General features: G+C 33.7%; 4 protein-coding genes across 8 annotated transcripts; 1 reads left to right on the top strand and 3 right to left on the bottom strand.

Annotated features, from left to right (window-relative positions):
• Positions 1-535: 535 nt before the first annotated feature.
• On the bottom strand, positions 536-4907 carry LOC142540708 (pentatricopeptide repeat-containing protein At3g04130, mitochondrial). Of its 5 annotated transcripts, none has more exons than XM_075647077.1 (4): positions 4439-4907; positions 4317-4356; positions 3202-3320; positions 536-2428 (listed from the first exon to the last, which is right to left on the bottom strand). In XM_075647077.1, the coding sequence occupies exon 4, from the start codon at positions 2377-2379 to the stop codon at positions 817-819; it is 1563 nt and encodes a 520-aa protein (XP_075503192.1). In that variant the 5' UTR covers positions 2380-2428; positions 3202-3320; positions 4317-4356; positions 4439-4907; the 3' UTR covers positions 536-816. The 5 variants fall into 5 exon arrangements, with proteins under 5 accessions (XP_075503192.1, XP_075503172.1, XP_075503177.1 ...); XM_075647057.1 differs by having other exon boundaries at positions 4335-4356; XM_075647062.1 differs by having other exon boundaries at positions 536-2422; positions 4335-4356.
• A 2283-nt stretch (positions 4908-7190) lies between these two features.
• Positions 7191-12038, bottom strand: LOC142540700 (D-xylose-proton symporter-like 2). The gene is made up of 14 exons (XM_075647046.1): positions 11841-12038; positions 11646-11737; positions 11276-11354; positions 10530-10589; positions 10328-10394; positions 10112-10236; positions 9610-9711; positions 9089-9457; positions 8958-9005; positions 8830-8892; positions 8347-8427; positions 8121-8219; positions 7649-7786; positions 7191-7498 (listed from the first exon to the last, which is right to left on the bottom strand). Exons 1-14 carry the CDS (start codon positions 11859-11861, stop codon positions 7367-7369), a joined length of 1476 nt encoding a protein of 491 aa, XP_075503161.1. The 5' UTR covers positions 11862-12038; the 3' UTR covers positions 7191-7366.
• A 1001-nt stretch (positions 12039-13039) lies between these two features.
• Positions 13040-18320, top strand: LOC142540692 (uncharacterized). The gene is made up of 7 exons (XM_075647037.1): positions 13040-13291; positions 13959-14049; positions 14673-14788; positions 15556-15615; positions 15692-15757; positions 17778-17973; positions 18048-18320. Exons 1-6 carry the CDS (start codon positions 13235-13237, stop codon positions 17967-17969), a joined length of 582 nt encoding a protein of 193 aa, XP_075503152.1. The 5' UTR covers positions 13040-13234; the 3' UTR covers positions 17970-17973; positions 18048-18320.
• A 1067-nt stretch (positions 18321-19387) lies between these two features.
• On the bottom strand, positions 19388-20711 carry LOC142540683 (uncharacterized). The gene is made up of 6 exons (XM_075647026.1): positions 20541-20711; positions 20250-20456; positions 20013-20179; positions 19860-19941; positions 19708-19776; positions 19388-19628 (listed from the first exon to the last, which is right to left on the bottom strand). The coding sequence occupies exons 1-6, from the start codon at positions 20613-20615 to the stop codon at positions 19458-19460; spliced, it is 771 nt and encodes a 256-aa protein (XP_075503141.1). The 5' UTR covers positions 20616-20711; the 3' UTR covers positions 19388-19457.
• Between the last annotated feature and the right edge of the window lie 751 nt (positions 20712-21462).

Below are 21462 nucleotides of genomic sequence, written 5' to 3'. Positions count from 1 at the left end.
CTTCGAAATGAAACCAAAATCATTTAATTCCATTAATAATCAAGATAGCATACATGTTTTCCTGGAATTGCTTTGTTATAGAATTTGTTTCGTGATTTGGGTAGATGTCGTATGGTTTAGTAAATCCTGGGCATGAAAGTTTGAGAGTTTGAAATATGAGAATTTGAGTTAGGATTTTTAACATCAACCAAAAAAGAAAAAGAAAAAAGGGAAAAACATTATTTAGAATGGCTGTAAAGATAATGTCATTACATCTTGTTTTTCCACCACTAGAGTCATCCAAAATGTCTTGATAAACTTATATTAAGACTTTCATTTTGTTTATATTTTTTAAAAAACTGATAAAATAATTTAAGTACCTCCTAAGCCACTTAAATATTCACAAATAAAATAACCTAAACAATTACTTTATTAGAAAATAACCTAAGCGTTTTTTTTATTGTTGAAATAACCTAGGTATTTTGATGAATATAATTACCATTCATAGCACTTTATACGATAATAATTCAGACATAATCCTTCTAGCCAAATAAAATAACAGGAATATCTTCTAGATGACTTGATACAATTCATAAAAGAAATATAATTCTTGAGACACTTTCCAATTTTTTTCTCAAGCAACATGTAAGCTACAATATTAACAAATTAATTAGTTCCCCAGCCTGGATAAGTCACAACCAAACATTCCAAAGTCACAATCAAACATTTCAAGTGACACTGATATACATAAGTCTGGGTTTCTTGTGTGAGAATTCCTACCTAAGCAAGTTGTGAACGCATCAACATAAAAAGTTAAAGACAAAAAACAATGGTCATTCAAGATGATTCCATTCTTTTCACATAGTCTTCAATCCACTCAACTTCATCACACATGTTCTTTTCTTTGATCTCTTTCAAAAGAAATGAACATGTAAGATATCTAGGTTTCAATCCTTGAGTGACCATATCCCTGAAAAGCTGGTAAGCCCACTCACAACTGTTTTTTCTGCACAGTCCATGAATCAATAATGTGTATGTTGCTAAATCAAGACATAAATGGTGCTTCTTAACCATGGTATCCACCAACTTCGTCAAACACTCACCCGTCTTCCCAGCTCTGAAATATGACTTTATCAGTGGATAGAATGACTGAACGTCAGGTTTACAATATGGTGAATTTTCTAAATCCCTTAAATATTGCACTGCTCTTTGCTCTTGTCTGTGGTGGCAGAACATAGAGATCATGGTATTGAAAGTCGATGTGTTTGGGATTACTTTGTTATGGGGCATCTCTTTTGTAAATACATAAATAGCATCCTCCAGGCAACCAGCCCTTCCTAACGTGTGAATCAAGGCATTGTAAAACAGCACATCGGGTTTACATCCAGCTAATTTTATTCTTTCAGCCACCTCTAATGCTTCCTTGAATTCTCCAGACTTAGTCAAACAATGCATAATTGTCGTAAAGGTCACAATATTAGGACGACATCCTTGAGCTTCCATGTCATCAAGCAGCTCATAGACCTTCCAAAACTGGCATTGGAAGCAATAGAACTGAATAATTGTGGAGTAGCTGATGACACATGGGCGAAAACCGTGCCCTTTTATCTCTTGAATTGTCCAATATGCCTCCTCTATCCTCTTCATTTTGCACCAACCATGTATAAAAATGTTAAATGTGTTTGCATTTGGTGGAATATGTGACTTTAGTTCCAAGAATATTGCACGTGCCTGCTCAACTTTATTCTCTTTGCAAAGAGTATCGAGTAACAAGTTCATGGATTCTGTATTCTTCTCCAATCCAAACTTTTCTAGCTCGTCAAAAGTTTTTACAGCTTGTTTCCACTCTCCAGCACCAGCAAATCGTCTCATGACCTTTGCTATGGTATTTAGAGACACGATATGATCTTCATTCATTTCTTCCACAAGTGCCCTCATCTTTTCCATTTTCTTCATCTTCCCTAATATATCCACCAACTTATCGTAGGATTCAGGCAAGGGTTTATTGGCAGAACATGTTTCCGCCCATCTAAAAATACCCAAAGCAGACTTCCAGTCATCTTGAAAGCGATTGAGTAGCTTATCAATCAAGATACTCGGGATTTCTATTGACTTACATGCAGAATCACTTATTAGACACTGGAAAATTTCCTCCACACTTTTCAATCCACGAACTTTAGCAATAACAACATCAATCTTCCGTTGTCTTTCAAAATCTCTGCATTTCTCGGCTGGATCAAAAGATATATTGCTGATAGTTGGGTAACACTCCACAGGGCTACGTGATGTTGAAAAATATCGGGTGTAAATTTCGAAAATATTAAGAAAAGTGCCATGAATTCCCAATTTCAAAATGAGGAATTTGTTGGTCCTAGCAGGCCTCCTGACACAAAAGAACATGGGGGAATCAACCGCTTATGATGTGGTGTTAAGGTCTCCGTTCCTGCAACTTTCCAATGCATAAGAAACATCACCGCACCATAATTAGCTAAAATTAGTTCAAGTTTCAAATTAAGAGATGTTTAACAAAGAGAGAGAAACTAGCAGCCATTCGATTTCATTATTATCTGCTTCTCCCGGGCTTCAATAAAGAGGACCAACAGCAAAATGATATTAACAAAGAGAGAGAAACTAGCAGCCATTCGATTTCATTATTATCTGCTTCTCCCGGGCTTCAATAAAGAGGACCAACAGCAAAATGATATATTACTGGTTATTGAACTGTTCATATTTAAATAACAAAGAAAAGTGAACCAGCAAGCCTTTCATGGAATTCACAGCTGAATCCATCAATGTGAATTATACAAGATTCATAAAACTCTGAATGATAAAGAAACATATCTGAAAATATATATAATGATTGACAATTAAAATTGAAAAATATAAATTTAATCAAAATTCAAATGAAAATTTTAATTAATTAAATTTACTCTTTATTTTTTGTATTACATTTAATGATAATACAAATTAATTTATATGCAACTATACTTATAAAAGTATAGTTCTTTTTCTTTTTTTTTTTAAAGTGTAAATTTCTCATAATTAAAACTGAAGAATGCAGAACTACATGGAATCTAACATTGGAATTTTATCTATAAAATATTTAAGAAAACTTTATTTCTCCACTTAATTGGTTGAAGTAGTCAAGATGAATCAACAAAGTCGAAAGTTAATAATGTTCATTATTCAACACTATATTATCCAAGTTGGTAAGAAACTTACAAGTGCTTCCCGACAGAGCAACTCAGGATGTTTTGCTTCCAAACACTAGCTGAGGAAAGTTTTTTGTTGTTCACTCAATGACGTCCAAAAATCTGAAAAGTGACTTGTCGAGGGACATGCTATGAATGGACAAAATATAAATATGGACAATAAGGAAAACAAAACGACGCATTAGTTTTGTATAAAAGTAAACCAAAAAAACCAACACATTATGGAAATAACATGTTTTCCCACAAGAATCTATTACTTCAAATTATAACAAAGTGGCAGGCGAAAAAAATCGTGCTCAAAAAGCAATACAGGCTGTGAGTGCAAATAATTTATGACATGTCTCATAACAGTTAGAACGTAGGACAAAATACTAGGGTTCATTCTTCAGGGATGGGAACATAACAACGGAACATCATTGCTTTATCCAACAATAATTTCAATCTTTCTACAGACAGTAACTGCGATTTCCTTATTAAGTAGATTACATAAATAATAAACTACAAAACAGGATACATTAACTTGCATGAAATATTGAGGAACTTTATAGCACAAACATAAGCTATAAGCTAATTTCACGTCAATAGTCGGAATACCTAGATAATTCTTTGAAAAAGTACCAATCTTTGTTCCGAAAACATAATAGCCATAAATCACAATTTCAAGTCTGAACTGATAATATACACGAATCGGAACTCATCACTTATTTCACCAATAAATAACCGAAACACTAATATTTTTCGAAAATTAGCAACAGCAGATTATTTTCCCAAAATCCACACCAATTATTTTATTTAAATACTTTTACATGTTAAACCGGCAATTTTCAACTCTCTCAACTCAACACCAACAATTATTTCGATTTCCGCATTTTATGCTAAAATTAACACAACTGAAAATACAATAGTTCATCTTCACTAAATTTGAACAACCAATTTATCGTAAATATTTATTCACCAAAAATTCATAAACATATCGGAACCATAAAATATATTTATCAAAAAATTCGAAATTGTTTACATTTTAGGCTAAAACTCAATTCCAACAATTCATCGAAATATCGTAGTTCAAATTATAGAAACTTAAATAATTCACCAAAAGTCGAATCTAATAGTTCGACACGCAACTAGGTTTGTTGGGTTTACCTCAATCAAGAAACTTTGGTACCTGCACAAAAATCCAACGATAATCAATATCTAGCGCGATAATCGAATCGAAAATCGAATATAATCGAGTGGGAAATTCTCACCCTCGGGACAGTCGTTAAACCGACTCACAAAGGCTATAAAATAGATATTAATACTCAAAAGTCAAAATAATTCGAGCAAGGCGGATACATGGTGGCGCGCGGCGGTCGCGAGGCCAAAATCGAGACAGAGGGCGGTGGTCGCGGCTGAAAGCGACGGGCTGGGTCCGAAACATATTGCCCATCACTAAATCGAGCTTCTCAGGGACTGAGCTAATCAACGGCGAAAATGAAGGAAATCGCGAGATGAAACAGCGCGCAGGCTGCGCGAGAAATGAAGGGCGACGGGTCGAAGGGAGATCGCAATTTCCGGCCAAAATGGGAAGCCCCAAGCACTGGGAAACCTTTATCCGTGCTCGGTGAACCGTGCACCTCTTCCGGCAGTGGTGCGGCGGTGGAGGCGGCGAAAATAGGCAAATACAACGGTTTCAATCCATCTTAGACTGTAAATGAGAGGTGATGGATCAAGGATGTACATGAATCGGTTTTTATATATATATATATATCGTTCCTCCCTTGTTATATTTATCTCCGTGAATTTATTTTCGTTCCCATTCTCTTATTCTCAATTAAATAATCATATCTAATATAAATATCATATTATAAAATATAATTATACTTTTTAAATTTAAATTATTTCAAATAAATTATGAATATTTACTAAATTGTTATAAATAATACAAAAAATAAAAAATTAAACATTATAAAAAAATAATAAAATATTAGAAACAATTTATCATAACATCATTATTCTACAAAATAACATCAATTCTATGTTAATGATTTTCTTCATTTTATCAAACTAATATCATTTAATAAAAGCATATTATAATTAAATTATAGACGAAAATAATATATAAATTTATATGTATTAATATCGAGTACATGAGTCGAGTATAAGAAGGATTATTTAAGATTTGTTTCCGTCTCCATACCAAAAAATCTTTATATATGATAATTTATTTATTTAATCTGATAAAAAATCCTCTTATACACTCTTTCGTTCGGGTTGGGTGATGGATTGTTATCCCTATAATATCGTTTGAGTTAAAATTAATATTTTAGTCGTGAGATATTTTAGTTTACTTAATTAATGATTAAAATTAATAAAATTTAGTTTTGAATAAATATTTAAAATTATTAATATAATAAATAAATTTAAATTAAATATTAAATATATATATATCTCAAAAATATTCATGTAACTATCAAAAGAAAATATTGACTTTTTTTATTTTAGTTGAGTAAAATATTACTAATAAAATGATTTTAAAAATTTTAAATAATAAATAAATATTTAAAAAATATATAATTTTTTTATCATTTATTAGATGAACATTTTTTATTAAAATTTTTAATTATTTTTAAATACATGTTAAAAAATTTGCATTATAATAATAATAATAATAATAATAATAATAATTTATGAACAACAATATAAAGCTGATTCAAATATAAAGCTAATTTATGAACAACAATAATTTCTTTTAAATAAGACCAAATATCTGGGTAACAACGTCAGGATTTTATAGGTCGTGTCTATCATTTTCTATTTTGCTTGAATTTTCAATTTTTTTTCCTAATCGAGTGATATTAAGCTGATTCAACATTAATTAGAGATTATTTTGGAGAGCTTTTGCTTATTTTAAAGTGATTATTCTATATATTATTTTGAAATTAGTGAGAAACTAAAACGAAGAGCGTTTGAAAATAGAAGTCTAAAGCTAATACAAGCTAAATTTTGATTGTGTGGAGAATAATTACTTCCAAACTTAATTTTTAGTTAAATGACAATCATATCCTTAAACTATATAAAATCGATATATTTTAATGACAAAAACTTGTGTGAGACGATCTCATGGGTCGATATTTAAAATATAGCATTTGATAATTTAATTAAAAAGCCTAAATACCCTTTCCCCATCTCTATGCTCCAAAAAAAGGTATATTACTACAATTTAATGAAATAGATTATACCATTTTAATTTTTTTGTTCGACTTGTAGTTTTTTTATTACGCTCATACAAACTTATACATTATCGTAATAAATTCGCAAACATTTTCATCGAGATTAATTTTACAACTTTGTATACTTTTAATGTAAGTAGACTGATACTAATTTCCCTAAATAATATTATTATATTTTATTTATAATACATTAATTTATTTTAATAACAATTATTTATAATAATAATCATAATTTAATAAGATCACAAAATTTTATATGAATTAACGTATAATTATATTTTTTATAACTTATATTTTTGTCCTTGTATTTAATATCTATATAATAAACGATTAAGCCTATATAATATAATAATGTGTACGATCTAGCACTTATTGCTATACCAAAAGTTATAGCTGACGGTAATGGTGCAACTCAATTTTTTTTAAATCGCACGTCAGCTCAAGCACCACGGTTCGATCGTTCTTTCAGCAGAGACAATTATTGCTTCCAACATAATGTTTGATGTGTGAAACTCAAACATTGATTTAAAAAACCGCTTCAGACAAAGAGGGTGCGTGGTCGACGTCCGTCTTAACTGCAATTTAGAACACTGACTAAAAGTTAAATATCCATAATATAATTGTTAAATAATTTGATTATATTACGAGTTAGCATTAATTTTTTCGTTCGTTAAAGTTTAAAGCAATAAAAATTGTATCATGTCAAGAACCAAAAATCTAAGCAGAAACGTGGATTTTAGATAGCGTGATTGAACTTGGTAAATTAGTAAGTCGGCAGGGGGAAATATGGAAGGAATACCACAAAATTAAAATTAATTGTACTCGTAAGGACAGGACAGGAAAATCCTAGTATAGCGACCACTCCAAGCTAACGTGATTTTATTCCAGTATTATTCGTTTACAACACAAAATCTGCCTTTCTGATAAATAATGATAAGACATCAGACGGAGTAGCTGGTAAGTTTAAAGCAGTTTAGCCTCAATTTCTTCAAGGGAAAGCCCTTTTGTCTCTGGTACAACAAAGAAGATGAATATGAGAGACAACACTGCTATGCCCCCGAATATGAAAAAAAGAATCCCAGCTCCAACCAACTCCTGCAATCACAGTCAAACCTAGTCGTCGTAAGCATATATATGAATTGCACCAGACGTATGTTTTACATAATTAGATTTTGCACCAGACGTATGTTTTACATAATTAGATCAGGAGATAACAAACGAGAATGTTCAGTAAAAAACTGGCACCTTCAGAGGAGAAAACGCAAAGGTCACAAGCGCATTTGCGCCAAAATTCAGTAGAACTGCTACGCTCAATCCTCGTCCTCTTATACGCAAGGGGAACACTTCTGAAATCATCAGCCAACCAATGGGACCAAATGATAACTGTACAAATATACTTGCAACATGTTAAATGCGTTCAACTTTACGAAATAACGTAACAAATTTCACCGTGATATCCAATTAAAATAATATAAACAAGCTATATATCACAGAATAGATGGAAACACTGTTACCCTGTTCTCAAAGAAAGGTATACAACCCATTAGATGCACCAAGTAAAACAGTAAAGAGTCGTAGTTTTAGCCAAACAAAATCATACTCTTACTGACTGGCACAATTAAAACTTGCCTAATCATCTGATTCTGACCCTTCTAGTACAAAAGGCACCAGAAGACTAAAGAGAACAGTAAAAAACGATAAGAACGTTGGTAGCAACCTGGTAACATCCAACATATATGAGCAAGGCAGCGACAGCTACAGCAGGTATGTCACCTAGGTAAGTGTAATAAGATCCCAAGAAAAATAGAGATATTACCTGCCGCGTTATCAAAATACTATTAGGACTTTATCTTAGAGTTGAATAAATAATATCACAAATAACTTGAAATTCGATAAGTCTTAAAAATCGATGATAGATCCTAGAAACTAATGGCATGACTTACAATACCAGATACACCGCCAAGGAGCAGAGGTCGTCTCCCCAATCTATCAATAATTAGAACGGCTACCCCGGTCATAACCAGCTACAAAAGTGAAGACATCAAATCTTTGAGTGAATTTAAAAGGTAAATTTAATATGACATACAAATGTATGAACGCAGGGAAGAAAGGAAAAATCTTTGAACTGTATACTTTAAGAATACGGCAAAGAGTGAGCACAGCTATTATAAAAGTAAATATAAAATGCCACTGCTATGTTAATACTGATGCAATATGCCAGAAAGGGGTATGTGAATGAGAAAAGAAGAAAGAAAAAAAATATAAGCATAATAATTAACTGAACTGAATCTGAGCATGTGGCCAACCAATTAGCCACGTGGTAAGGAATTGTCTTTTCAGGATTACTTGTCTTGGACATACAAATATATGCATAGGTATATATTTAAAGAAAGGTAAACAAGAGAACCACCGTAGAATCTGCTTACCTTCAGGAAACCAAGTAGAACTGACACCTTTGTTGCATCTGATGCTGCAGAAAATCCTGCGCTCTATCATACATATAGCATTCTGTCAATTAAAGTAACATAAACTAAGACTTCACTGTTGATTATACCTGAAAAATTGTTGTGGCATAGTACAAGACACTTGGTTGCCCTGTTATCTGCCATGAAAAGACCAAGAGGCATGAGTTTATATTGCAACGTTGGGTATGTACAAGAAAAAGAAAGATACAATGACATATACCTGCTGAAATACAACAAGCCCACCACCAATTTGAAGTGCTTTCAAGCATTTTCCCTGAAACATCTCAGCTATTGAAGCTTCTCGCTCTTCTTGCATTTGAGAAAGCTCCAATAAAATTTCATCAACCTTTTGAGATGCCGAATCAACAATAGCTTCACCTCTCAGCCGACACAAGCAAGTAATAGCAGAATCTCTTAAACCCTGCATGTCTCCTTTTCCCTGTATGGCTTGCAGAAGAATCCATCTGGGTGATGGCGGCAGCCACCACATCCCAATTCCCATGATGAATGCCAAAGGAGAACTAATTCCATAGATGAAGCGCCAGCCTGAAACTGACTCGACCAAAAGACTACCAGCTATATAGCCCATCTACAACAAAATTCAAGCGCTTAATACAAAATATGATGATATATATGAAGTTAACATTACATAAAAGGCTTATTCATAGTCGACCAAAATATTCAATGAAAAGACACTTCAAATGTAAGTACGGAATCTCTCTCAAGAAACTTGATACTTACAAGCATTCCAAGAACAATAAAAAATTCCTTAAGGGAAATTAGCCGTCCTCGTATTTGACTTGGAGCTGTTTCGGCAATGTACATTGGAGCAGCATGCATTGCCTGCAAATATTGGAGGAAATCATAAGAGATCAATAAAGAATTTAAATAACCAGACCAAACTACTACTATCACCCCCTCTTATGGAACATTTCATACGTCAAGGTTCATTTTCCTTCCTGGACTCTACTTTTCGACCCAATAGGTAAATTGGTACATTATCAGATTGTAACAGTTCATTCTCAGCTGGAAATTTAATAATGTGTTTGCATCAGTGTGGAACAGCAATCAAATTGTGAGAATGCAACTTGCAGAAAAAAAGGTAGCCATTGTTAAACAACATCAGGCACTCATATAAACTTAGAAGCAAATGAGATGGTAAAAGAAATTGAAACAAAGAAAACAGGAGAGAATTTCAGAGAGTAGACAATCAAAATAGGGTCACTCTGATTTGCGTACTCACCAATCCAATTCCTATTCCATAAATGAAACGCCCAATCACCAAAACGACAAAAGCAGGAGCAAAAGCTGTTATCAGCGCCCCAACAAGATACATCAAGGAGGAAAGAATTAGTTCCTTCCTTCTTCCTGTAGTATCAAGCAGTAACGAGAAGTCAACAATTAAAACATAATGTCATTCGCTGTATACTTCAAGCCAATCAATATAAATTAAACTAACCAAGAAAGTCTGCCACATTAAACGCCAAAATTGAGCCTATCAATGCACCATACAATGAGCCACTTGTCTGCCATAATCAGGAGATAAAAAAATTATATATATGATATCCCATTAGAACTAGGTCGCTGAAAAATTATGATGCCAAAAGGCAAAAGTATATATATAGCATATTGTTGTAACCAAGAAAGGACAGATTGCTTACAACAAGACCAACTTCCACTGATGATAAATTATACCATGAAATCCCACTTGAACCGGCAGACTGCAGAAGAAGTTACCAGAAACCAATTATATATCAGTTACTAAGTGGCGATAATCTAGATTGGCTAAGTTGTACTAAAAACAGCAATTAAGTTTTTAATTTACTTTTCAAAATCAGCAAATTTCACACTCCACAACTCTTGGTTAAAGATAATTGAGTACGCTATTAAAGCATAATTAAGTTTGTCCTACCCACTTTTCAAAGTTTTGAGCTAATAACAATAGAAGTAGCAATAAGTAAATACAGAAATCTTCAGTTATCTGGTGTTTGCTTTTACCCCACTTGTCGAAACACTTAATGCATTTAAAATGAGATTCACAAAGGTAACTTAGTGGTAAGAGCTGATAAACACAATTCCATCAAATGAAGGATTCAGTACGAAGTTCAAATGTTTAATAGAATCAATAAAAGCTCAAATAAGAGTTATCCATCTAACTTCAGTTTATTGTGGTAAATGGTCCCTGAACTTGCATAGTTCTATAAAATTGTAAGTCTTCATGATCATGTAACATCTGAATCCCTAATAATTCAATGTCCAAATTTTTGTAGATAAATAGGACAAGAGTAATATCCTCAACTGGCATAAATTTATGCCTATGAGAAACCAAAGCTTCTATAAAGCCGACAACAATGTAAAGCAGGGAATAATTAGTTTCTAGGAGTCCGCTTGAAGGTGTTAATAGTACCTGCATAGAGATAGTAGCAGAGGATGTGGCTCCAATATCATATCCATAGAGCAGTCCGCCAAAAGCAGGGAACAAGAACCTGACATTTATTCCTCAGTTATAACTTAAAATACCACACTGCCGACAAAAATAACGACTGGAAATTCTATAGAAATGATTGCAACTGAACAACAGAGAAAATTTTGTCGAAGCAAAACCTCAACTAGTTCACATGATAGGTCAAGTTTAGGAAACTGATAATCCACGCAACCCATGTCCCTCAGCTCTTTCGAATCACAAGCAAAAACGTAACATGATTTAAACTTACCCAACGATCTAACAACATAAAGTAAACGCCTGGAAAGATGAAATTAAAAGAAGTAGAACTCACGGAAGAATGACTGAAACCACCGAAAAATTCTCGTATTCACTTCTCAAAAGAGGCTGCTGCACGCCATCGCTGTGACGTGAAGTTTTTGGATCCTAAGAATTTGCAAAAAAAAAAAAAAAAACAAGCAAGAAAGGAAGTCAGAATAAATTCAAGTGCAAGAACAACATCAATAAATGTTTATCCCCTGAAAGATACCTTTCCATTCCCAGAAGGCATGTCTGGTACAAATAGGTAAGAATTGATTGATTGTTCTTCGGTGGTTCAAAAAGAAGCCAGCAGCGTGGTTTGAGCAGCCGAAGGAATCTTATATAGACCAAAACGATACCGTCACTCTGTTACGGAGGATCATCAAGATTTATTTATTTATTTGAGGGGATAAATAAATTTTTTTTTAAAGGAGTGAAGATTAATTTTAATTATGTTAAAGCTTCAAACATTTGTTATTAATAAAAAAAAGGTTTCAGACATAAAAAAATATTTTTATATGTTTATTTTATTTGAAGGTGAATTTTTTAGTGTCGTTTACATCGAATCCAACTAAAGCTATATCGTTTACATCGAATCCAACTAAAGCTATTCATCCATTATGTGATATTCACTGAAAGCAGCTAAGAGTGCTGCTGAAAATCAATATAGTGAATGAATGAATTAAACTGATATTTATAGGAGGATATATGAGCCTGTCATGGGTCTGTTATCTGGGTTGGACCAAATTTTGGTGGGCCGAGTAATTAGGTATCAATATGCTACCAACATTATTCGATATTGTTCTTGGTTTCACTATCTCTCGAATCCAAAAAATAAAAATAAAATTTTTCTAACATATATAAAAAGGAACAAATTCACTAGACAAAGTCGGAGATAATTTTGGAAGCTATTGTGTCGGATACGAGATTAGACAAAATCTAAACATAACAAGTCTTGAGTTATAAAACTAAACTTGGGGTACTTATAATCGTTGGTGATTTTTCGTGTTCTTTTACTCACGAAATTATTAATTATCATGTTAATTTACTATTTTCATTAGTTCTGCTTATCGAATTAGTCATGGTCGAAGCATATTTTGATTTCTTAGATGCAATCTTTTTATTCGGAACCAACAATGTGTACATATGATGCTTATGCCAACTCGAAAATAATATTTTTTCATAACTCACGTCAGATCGAAAATCTGTATCACAAAATAGATTTGTGAAATCGTCTGACATGAATTTTTATTTTTCTTACTATACTTATTCAGAATTATATATTATGAGTCGATCCGAACTATATTTATGATTTTAAAACTATTTTTTATTTAAAAAATAATATTTTTTATTAATCGATGAAAATTCAATTGATGACCAATTATATAATTTTACAGTAGTTTTTTGTGGTTTGGTTAATTATATCTCAAATAAATGAATTTTTTTGTCAACTAATTGTTGATGCAAGAGAGAAGAAATCAAGAAATACCCATCTTCCCTTGACAGTATAACAGATGATGAAAAATCAAAGAATCTTCGTTTTTTTTCGCGTTAAATAAATATAAATAAATTCTATTCGATCTGAATTTGTTTTTTCTATTCTCTGCCCAAAATTAATCTGGGATGGGACAAGCCTTTCGCAAGCTCTTCGATACCTTCTTCGGCAATTCTGAGATGCGGGTATGATTTTTTTTTTATTCCTCTTTGTTTTGTGAATTTATATGTAGACCAGAAACAACACTATTTTTGGTTAATTCCGATAATTTTTGAAAAGAAATTTGATTAGTTTTATTGTTTCAGGTGAACCTAGCTGCACACACGCATTTACACATAGTTAGGTTTGATTTACCAGTGGTTTAGGAAATTTTAAAGTTGATGTAGTCGTTTAGCTTTAAGATTCAAGGTATCGACCTTTTCTGCATTAGGGTACGCTCCTTCTTCTTCCCTATCACCCATGTGTTATTATTCCTCCCGATTGACAGGAGACGTGTTCCCTTGGTTCTGAAAATTTGTGACTCGGGTGAGAAATTTTAAAAATATCACCATTGGTTCAGTTGTGAAATGGAAAATTTTGGCTTAGTTATGTGTTTTATGTTCCCTTCAATCGTCTTTTAGGCTCTTGCTAAATGGTAATAGAGGAAAAACTGCTGCAATCATATTACTATATTTTGCATGTTTTCTTTGTATAATCGAGCTAGTTCATAAAACTTTTTGTCGTTTTAGGTTTGTGTTTCAGATAATCAAATGACTTTTTCGTGAGAAAATGATGACCTCATGTTTATTTGAAATGTGGATTCTAGTTTACTGGCCTTGGTTCATGTTTGCTTTTTTTCTTTAAATGTTATAGGTTGTGATGCTTGGGCTGGACGCTGCTGGCAAGACAACTATACTGTACAAGCTTCACATCGGGGAAGTTTTGTCGACAGTTCCTACAATAGGTATACCATTTTAGTCACAATAATATCTTTTAAAGCTTAAAAGTGGCTATCCTTTCTGTTTTTGAAGAGTTCATTTACTGCAATCGCTGTAACATTAGGTAAGATGTTCAGCTTGTTTTTTTTTTAGTTTGAATGATGAATAATTACATCACGCTGTTGCTGTTTTGCAAGTACTACCTTCTTCTTTTGTCTTCTACTATATTCATGTCTATCTTGAACTTTAAATTCTTCTGTAGCTTGAATTTAGATGCAAGAAACAAAATGTTGGATATTGGCCGTCTTATCCACACTTGGAGCAACCTCATCAGTGATATTATATTTTATGGGCAAAGTGATGTCTTCTATATTATTGCTGAATATTTAATTGAATTATTTTATTGGTTTCAGGATCATTTTGTGTTATGAATGTGCAAATCATATAATGATAAAATCCTTTATCAGAGCTTTAGGAACAAATGCAAATCCTTAATTAATACAAATTGCATGGATGGTCTGATCTTTAGAGTCCCTATTGTTATTCTTTGGTCTACAACTGTGCTTATGCATGAGCCTTTGAATGGCACGTTGTTGTTTACATCTAATGTCAGAGTCTAATATGATGGAATTTTATGGCTGGCATGCAGGTTTTAATGTGGAGAAGGTTCAATATAAAAATGTTATATTTACGGTGTGGGATGTGGGAGGACAAGAAAAATTACGACCATTATGGAGGCACTACTTTAATAACACTGATGGCCTGGTAAAATTTTATAGCTCTATAATCCCTGTCATGATCTGTACGGTGTAAGCTTTGGCTTTAAAATTTGTATAATTACGTCCATAAGCCTCCTAAAGAACTCACATACTATTTTTCTTCAAATCAACCATTTTATGCCATCCATGCCCTTGGAAAACTACTGCAAATTCAACAATAAGTTCCTGATACACATCCATCAATTGTGTGGAGCAAGACAAAACCTTGCAAGTTTAGCTCCTTGTAATCCCCCAGTATTGGCAACTGTTTGTTATTTTTACCCTTGCAGCATCAAACCTCTGTAAAATATCCACTATATAGCCCTTAAACAAGCACCTTTCCACCGCTGCCATTTTTTCGTCTTCTGTGTTGTCTGGAGTGACTAGCTCTTATTTTTAAGGCGGTCAAAAACATCTAGTCTGATGGTCAAAGATGTTAATGAAGACTTCTTATCCTGATGTAATTATTGAACCAGTAATTGGGAGATGAGAAAGATGACTGTTTGCAGGAAATTTTAGTTACAGTAAGTATTTTTCTTTGATGGAGAAAAATTAACTTTTGTAAAACTTCTTTTGAATGATAAAAATTGAAATGAACTATGGGTTTTGAAGTAACAGCGAGAACATAATGAATGTGGATTCTCGCATTGGGTGGCATGACACCTGAGTGAATATAATAAATGATTCACATTCTAATTTTCAGTGGCTACTTTATTGAAGTAGTTCTCATGATTGTGTCACCGCCATATTTTATTGGACTTTCTATACATGTAGATCTACGTTGTGGACTCACTTGATAGAGAGAGAATTGGGAGAGCAAAGGCAGAGTTTCAGGTTTCATTTATTAATGATTGATATATGCGTCAACATCTCCACCTAGTAGTTTTCACTTGCTTTATTCTTTGGTCAGGCCATCATCAGGGACCCCTTCATGCTCAATGCTGTTCTATTGGTTTTTGCAAACAAACAAGACATGGTATGTCAATTTGTTGATCTCCTTAAGTTGAAGTAAAGTTTGTGGTAGGTATTGGTAATATAGTTCAGAAAAGCAATTAGAGTTGGAGTTGGAAAATCTGATGAATATTAACAGCTAAGCAATTGCTATTTTTAGATATAAATCAAATTTGAACCAGCTTAAGGTTTTAAATGCATAGGGTTTAATGCTTGGTAGAACTTCACACAATTTAAACTTTTAGATGAGTTAGTTACTGTAATAAAGAGATACTATGTTCAATTCTTTCTGCTACCAATTTATGAAAAAAGAAAAGAACTTCACTTTTCTCAAGTTAGGCACCATGGTATGAAGCGAGGCCAAAAAAATAGATGCTATGTTCGAATATCATTGCTACCGTTCATGAACAAAGAATTCTCTATGCTAAGGTAGTCACCATGGTATCAATCCAGGCCAAAAAAGATATGCTAAGTTCGAATATCATTGCTACCCATTTATGAACAAATAATTCTATATGCTAAGGTAGACTTAACGAAAAACAAGTTCTCATTCTTAACAAACATAATTTTTTAGATGGATAGTCATTCAAAACTTTTGATTGCATATTTGACCGAACCTTTTCTCAATTCAATTTGTCTTTCAATAAGAGTTGCGACCTGTGTTTGGTCAATTCTGTTCGTTTTGGTTTCTATAAGATTTGCTCCTCTCTCAAATTTCCTGAGCCTTTTCTAGACTGTAGTCAGCTTGAGGCGGGAGCATTGTTTCATGTATTGCAAATTTACTGAAATATTTTGTTTTTCTCTTGGAAATCGGAATTCAAGCGATCTTTAGGAGGGCTATTAATGGAATTTGTTTAACTAAGATGCAGAACATGTAAGAAACAGCCACTGGAAATTCAAGCTACATACTGACTTTTCATGGTTCAATTTAAGGAAGCTTTGCATCAACAGTTTGTCTATCTATGTTTTAATCAACTTTTGATTTACTCAATCTAATAGTGACCCCTAATATTCAGTAATTATCTAGACTAGGTTAAGAAAAATCTGAATGCTTTTTGGGTATAATGGGCTGAGACTACGGTTCTCCTTGAAAGTTTCTTAGGCTAACTGAGTTCTTACATCATTTGCTCGTCACTGAAAGGAGAAACTTTTAAGTCAAGTTTTTCAGTGTCTGTCTATCTCGTGGATGGAAAATGAACATTTATATATAACTATGCCTGCAAATTTTGGTATTTGTCCAAAGAGAGGTTGCATTGGATACTGTATATAAGATATTTTGTTGCTCTTTGGTTGTGGAATTGTACAATAATGTGAGTTTGACCATTTAGATGATGATTTAGGGTTACATATATTTTCGGCCTGTAATGAGAAGACAAATAAATAGGGAGCAGATATTGGTCATCCCTTACTACATCAAATAAGGTATTTGTTGTTTTGCTCGTTGTATAGTACAACAATGTGAATTTAGCAATTTAGAGGATAATTTAGGGTTTGATATATTTTGACTGTTATGGGAAAACAATCTTGATAACAGATAATACAGCAATCAAGATCCAACGTTGTCATATTTGGTAGGTGGGTATTTTGTCATTTGTCTAGTTTGCAAGCAAGAAATTATCTACGGATAGAGTTCGTTCCCTGCAAGTACATTTAGGCTTTGTTTGTATTCCTAGAAAATATGGGAAAAGGAAACTTATGAGCAAAAACCAAAAGAACTCCAGATGCTAGTTGTTTGGATGCTGTAGGAACATGTGGAAAAATTTAATCCAAGACAGAAAGTTGGTGTTCCTTCCGATAACGAAAACAAGAAATTTTAAGTTTTCTGCTCTAATAAAAGAGCGAATCTTCTATCTATCCAGCTCCACTAATAGATTACCTGGAGACAGATTTCTTGATATGGTCACAGTGATATGCATACCCACTAACTGCTTCAAGATTTGTTTGTGCATTTATTCTGGTTATCAACTTATTATCATGCTTATGCAGTACATGAATATATTCACGGAATTATGTTCTATTCAGTTATGCACCATTCTTTTGTTCAGAAAGGAGCAATGACACCAATGGAAGTTTGCGATGGCCTGGGTCTGTATGATCTTAAAAATAGGAAATGGCATATACAAGGGACGTGTGCACTTAAAGGAGATGGCTTGTATGAGGGGTTGGACTGGTTGGCAAGCACGTTGAAAGAACACAGGGCTGCTGGGTTTTCTTCAGTTGGTCCTTCATCATTTTGAAAAGGTTGAATTGTCTTAGAAGTCACTTTAAAATAATAATTCGCTCTTTAACGATTATTTGTCAATTTCACGATGCAGGCTGACGCGAGAATCGATCAATCTGTGAATTGAAAGGCGTTGATTCCGAAAGTTATTTCCCCCTCTTTGTTTGTGTTTATGAAACTCTGATGTCCTTAATTAGCTCGCTCATCAAGGTAAATTTTATGATGTAACAAGAAGCCAAAAGAGTAGAGTGTCTTTATACCTGGAGTTGATAGTAATTTCACCTCAGTAGAACTTCAAGTACAGACAGGGGCTTATTTTCCAACTCAGCTCATTCTTGTTTTTATTACATATTCATCGTTTGGAATCTTCTGGTTTTGATCAAGCAAAAGGTCTTTTTCCAAGCATCAAAGTCCCAAATTTAGGTATAACTTAATTTCTTACAGCATAGGGGTCCATAGGGTCAGGGGTTGAGCAGAACCGAGTTGGTTAGGTTTATGAAGAAACTTGTCGATTTTATAAAGTTGTAAACCAAATAAAACCTAGGTTTCGGTTTGGTTCTGTCCGGCTTGGTTCGGATGAGCAATTCTAAAGATAAATATCAACACACGTACATGTTACACCATTTAACATTGTATTGTATAATACATATATTAAACCATTCTCATTTTCTTCCTCCCTGTAAATTTTGTCTAGGTTAAAAACTAAGAAGTTAAAACCAAACCTATCATCAATTTTTCATAAACTAAATATATTATTAAAAAATTATATATTCATAGCATCGGTTTGGTTTCAATTTTTTAATCAAAATCTCGAACCAAATCAATTTTTTTAGTTTGATTAATTTTAAAATCAATTCAAATCATGATTGAGCGGCTGGATTTCTGTTCCGGTTGCTGCTCACCCCCAGGGGTCATGGTGTTCTTGGCTGGTAGATATACGTTGTCTTTCCGTGTTAAATTTCGCTGTGCCTATAAATTACCATCATTATTTGACATCATAAACATTCATGAAAGGGATGAATTCTAACCTTTTTATGTCCGTCGTCGTTCTTTCTGCATCGTCGTTTTTTCGACTCAAACTTCTACTCTGGATTACCATTTTTATTAATAGATTCACTTATCTTCGTACTCATTGCTTTGCCTCTTGGATGCTCTCCTCTGATTTTTCGTCTCTCGAATACTTCTCCTACGTTACATCAACGAAAGTGTGATATTTGAAATTCTACTTGCGAATATTCTTTTTTGCGTGCTAGGTAAATTAAATAGGATAAACGCTTTGTGGTAAAAAAAAAAAAAGGTCACGACGAATACTAATCCATGCAGCAGCTTCACCGTGTTGGGATTTCAGTGGAACGCATGACCTCATATTTGATCACTTGTTTACTCAATCACACTCCATCACAAGGCCAAATCCTTTGTTCATAATCATAAATGTAAGACAATAAGCTAATATCAGATTCCATATTTGTAAAAAAAATGTTTTCTGGAAGATAAAATACAAGAATCATTGAAGACCATAAACTAGCAAAGCTCCAACACCACCAATCCCGATAATAAGTCCGAGGATAACAGCAATGGGAGGTGAATTCCCTCCGACAGCCTTTCCTGTATTGACATCGTATCTTGAAAACCTCTTCTTTGGGGCTCTACACTGGGGGCAGGCGTAGTCATCAGGCTGCACTCATCAAGAACATCGCAATTTAATATATATATATCTTCTTCTTGTTTTCTTACGTAGAGTGACAATGACTTACTTGGTCATCAAAAGATTTTTGCAGGGTGTAAATGTACCCACAATCGAGGCATATGTGAGTAGCTCGCGCCTGCAGACCGACCGGCCGGCCGGCAATCGTGATTAATGCATAGAAAGAAAATCAAACAGGTATAGTATAATTAAGATGATTGCCTTTTGAGCCTCGGTTAGCTTTCTTCCAAAGGTAGGGGGAGCTGGACGCTTGGGTAGCCTTTTCACATCAACTTCCACACCTCTGCAATCACATATTAATGGATGTATGTAGGTGGTTTAGTCAATTTTGTTTCAAAAGTGAAATGTGTGTACCTGCTAACAACGAAATAGACTGAATCCGGCTTAGCTTGGATGGCGGTTTTGGTGAATCCCAGCTTATCAGCAGGCCAAAGTTCATCTCCGAAGAAGCTGCTGGTGTAGGTGACCTGGTCCCCAACCTTCAGTCCTGCTTTTGCAGCGTTGCCACCACTTTCCACACCCTGCAGAAACATTCTTTAGTAGCCATTAAGAAGAAGTAACAATAATGGATGATGACAGTACTTAGCTTACAGTTATCACCACTCCGCCACCTGGCTTTTGGCCCAGAGTCAAGCCTAATGGCTTGTCAACTTCAACCTCGATATTCTTAGCGGCACCAGATGCTGCCCTGGCCGTGATCTCAATCCCCCTTCTCGCAATCCTCACAACACCAGCACTGTGGATCCTCTCACCGACCCTTTTCGCATCTTGAAGTGACAACCTTTGAAAACTGCTCTTCTGCTTAATGTAAAAAAAACACACACATCACAGAAATAAGATCGAAGCTTTTGATTCCCGGAATCAATGAAATAATATTATGACCTGCAAGAATTTAGGAGTGGAATAGGATTTCGCAGAGAGGTTGGCAGTGAAAGAAGAAGATGCACCGGCAGCCATTGCTGTGAGTTGGATTGGATCTTTGGATAAAACTTGGGAGAGCCACACGCCACCGCTCAATGAATCAAAGTTTTATACACACCCCGCATAGTAATTCTTTGTCCTCATCATCTATGTGTGGTTGCCATTTATTTTCGTTCTGTGCCCAAACAATCTGTGCGCTAATTTGTAATTTAACACTATTGTGTAATCTCACTATGGACTTTCACAAGCACCCCGACCACTTGGAAACATTGATAATATAGCACAAGATCTCTTGTTATGTCACGATCATATAATTTTTTTGTTTGTGTCAAATATATTGATATATGTTAAAAGTAAAAAATTACGCTCAAACTCATAAAATATATTAAACTAAACACTTTATAAAAATTTCTCTGCTCAAATCACACAAATTGAGAGACATATTTATAGAATTTATTTGGAAATAATCCAAAAATAAATATATCATTACATACATCATCACACACTAATTTTCAATATTTATAACCCTTATTTTCAACATTCAATAATTTCAACTCTTATTTTCAACACTCCTTCTTGTGATGATGATCATGATACAAGTATTGTCTTCATTACGTTTTTTTATATTGCCTCGTTAAAAATCTTATTATGAAAAACCCATTGGGATAAAAACCATAGTAAAGGAAAAAGAGTGAAGTCACTTAAACTCTCCCTCATGTTAACACGAATGATTCTTCCCAATTTTGCGCATCTCAATATTATATATATGATTTCTGAATATAGTCGTAGGAAGTGTCTTTTGAAGAAATCTTATGAGTTTTCATTTGATTGAATGTAACGAATATCAATATATTTATTCTTCTCAAGCTATTGGGTGAATGCG

The sequence above is a fragment of the Primulina tabacum genome, chromosome 1 (genome assembly GCF_025594145.1).
Source record: "Primulina tabacum isolate GXHZ01 chromosome 1, ASM2559414v2, whole genome shotgun sequence".
NCBI classification, from domain to species: Eukaryota; Viridiplantae; Streptophyta; class Magnoliopsida; order Lamiales; family Gesneriaceae; genus Primulina; species Primulina tabacum.
This window is presented reverse-complemented; position numbering and strand designations above follow the sequence as displayed.

Coding starts and splice junctions, on each gene's coding strand:
- LOC142540700 (XM_075647046.1), bottom strand. CDS start 11,861: ATGCCTTCTGGGAATGGAAAG. Junction 11,355..11,645: donor GTGGTTTCAGTCATTCTTCC/GTGAGTTCTACT, acceptor AATAAATGTCAG/GTTCTTGTTCCCTGCTTTTG. Junction 7,499..7,648: donor TTGCGTTTTCTCCTCTGAAG/GTGCCAGTTTTT, acceptor CTGTGATTGCAG/GAGTTGGTTGGAGCTGGGAT.
- LOC142540692 (XM_075647037.1), top strand. CDS start 13,235: ATGGGACAAGCCTTTCGCAAGCTCTTCGATACCTTCTTCGGCAATTCT. Junction 13,292..13,958: donor TCGGCAATTCTGAGATGCGG/GTATGATTTTTT, acceptor TAAATGTTATAG/GTTGTGATGCTTGGGCTGGA. Junction 14,050..14,672: donor GTCGACAGTTCCTACAATAG/GTATACCATTTT, acceptor GCTGGCATGCAG/GTTTTAATGTGGAGAAGGTT.
- LOC142540708 (XM_075647077.1), bottom strand. CDS start 2,379: ATGTTCTTTTGTGTCAGGAGGCCTGCTAGGACCAACAAATTCCTCATT.
- LOC142540683 (XM_075647026.1), bottom strand. CDS start 20,615: ATGGCTGCCGGTGCATCTTCTTCTTTCACTGCCAACCTCTCTGCGAAA. Junction 19,942..20,012: donor GTCTATTTCGTTGTTAGCAG/GTACACACATTT, acceptor ATGTGATTGCAG/AGGTGTGGAAGTTGATGTGA. Junction 19,629..19,707: donor AAAAATCTTTTGATGACCAA/GTAAGTCATTGT, acceptor TGATGAGTGCAG/CCTGATGACTACGCCTGCCC.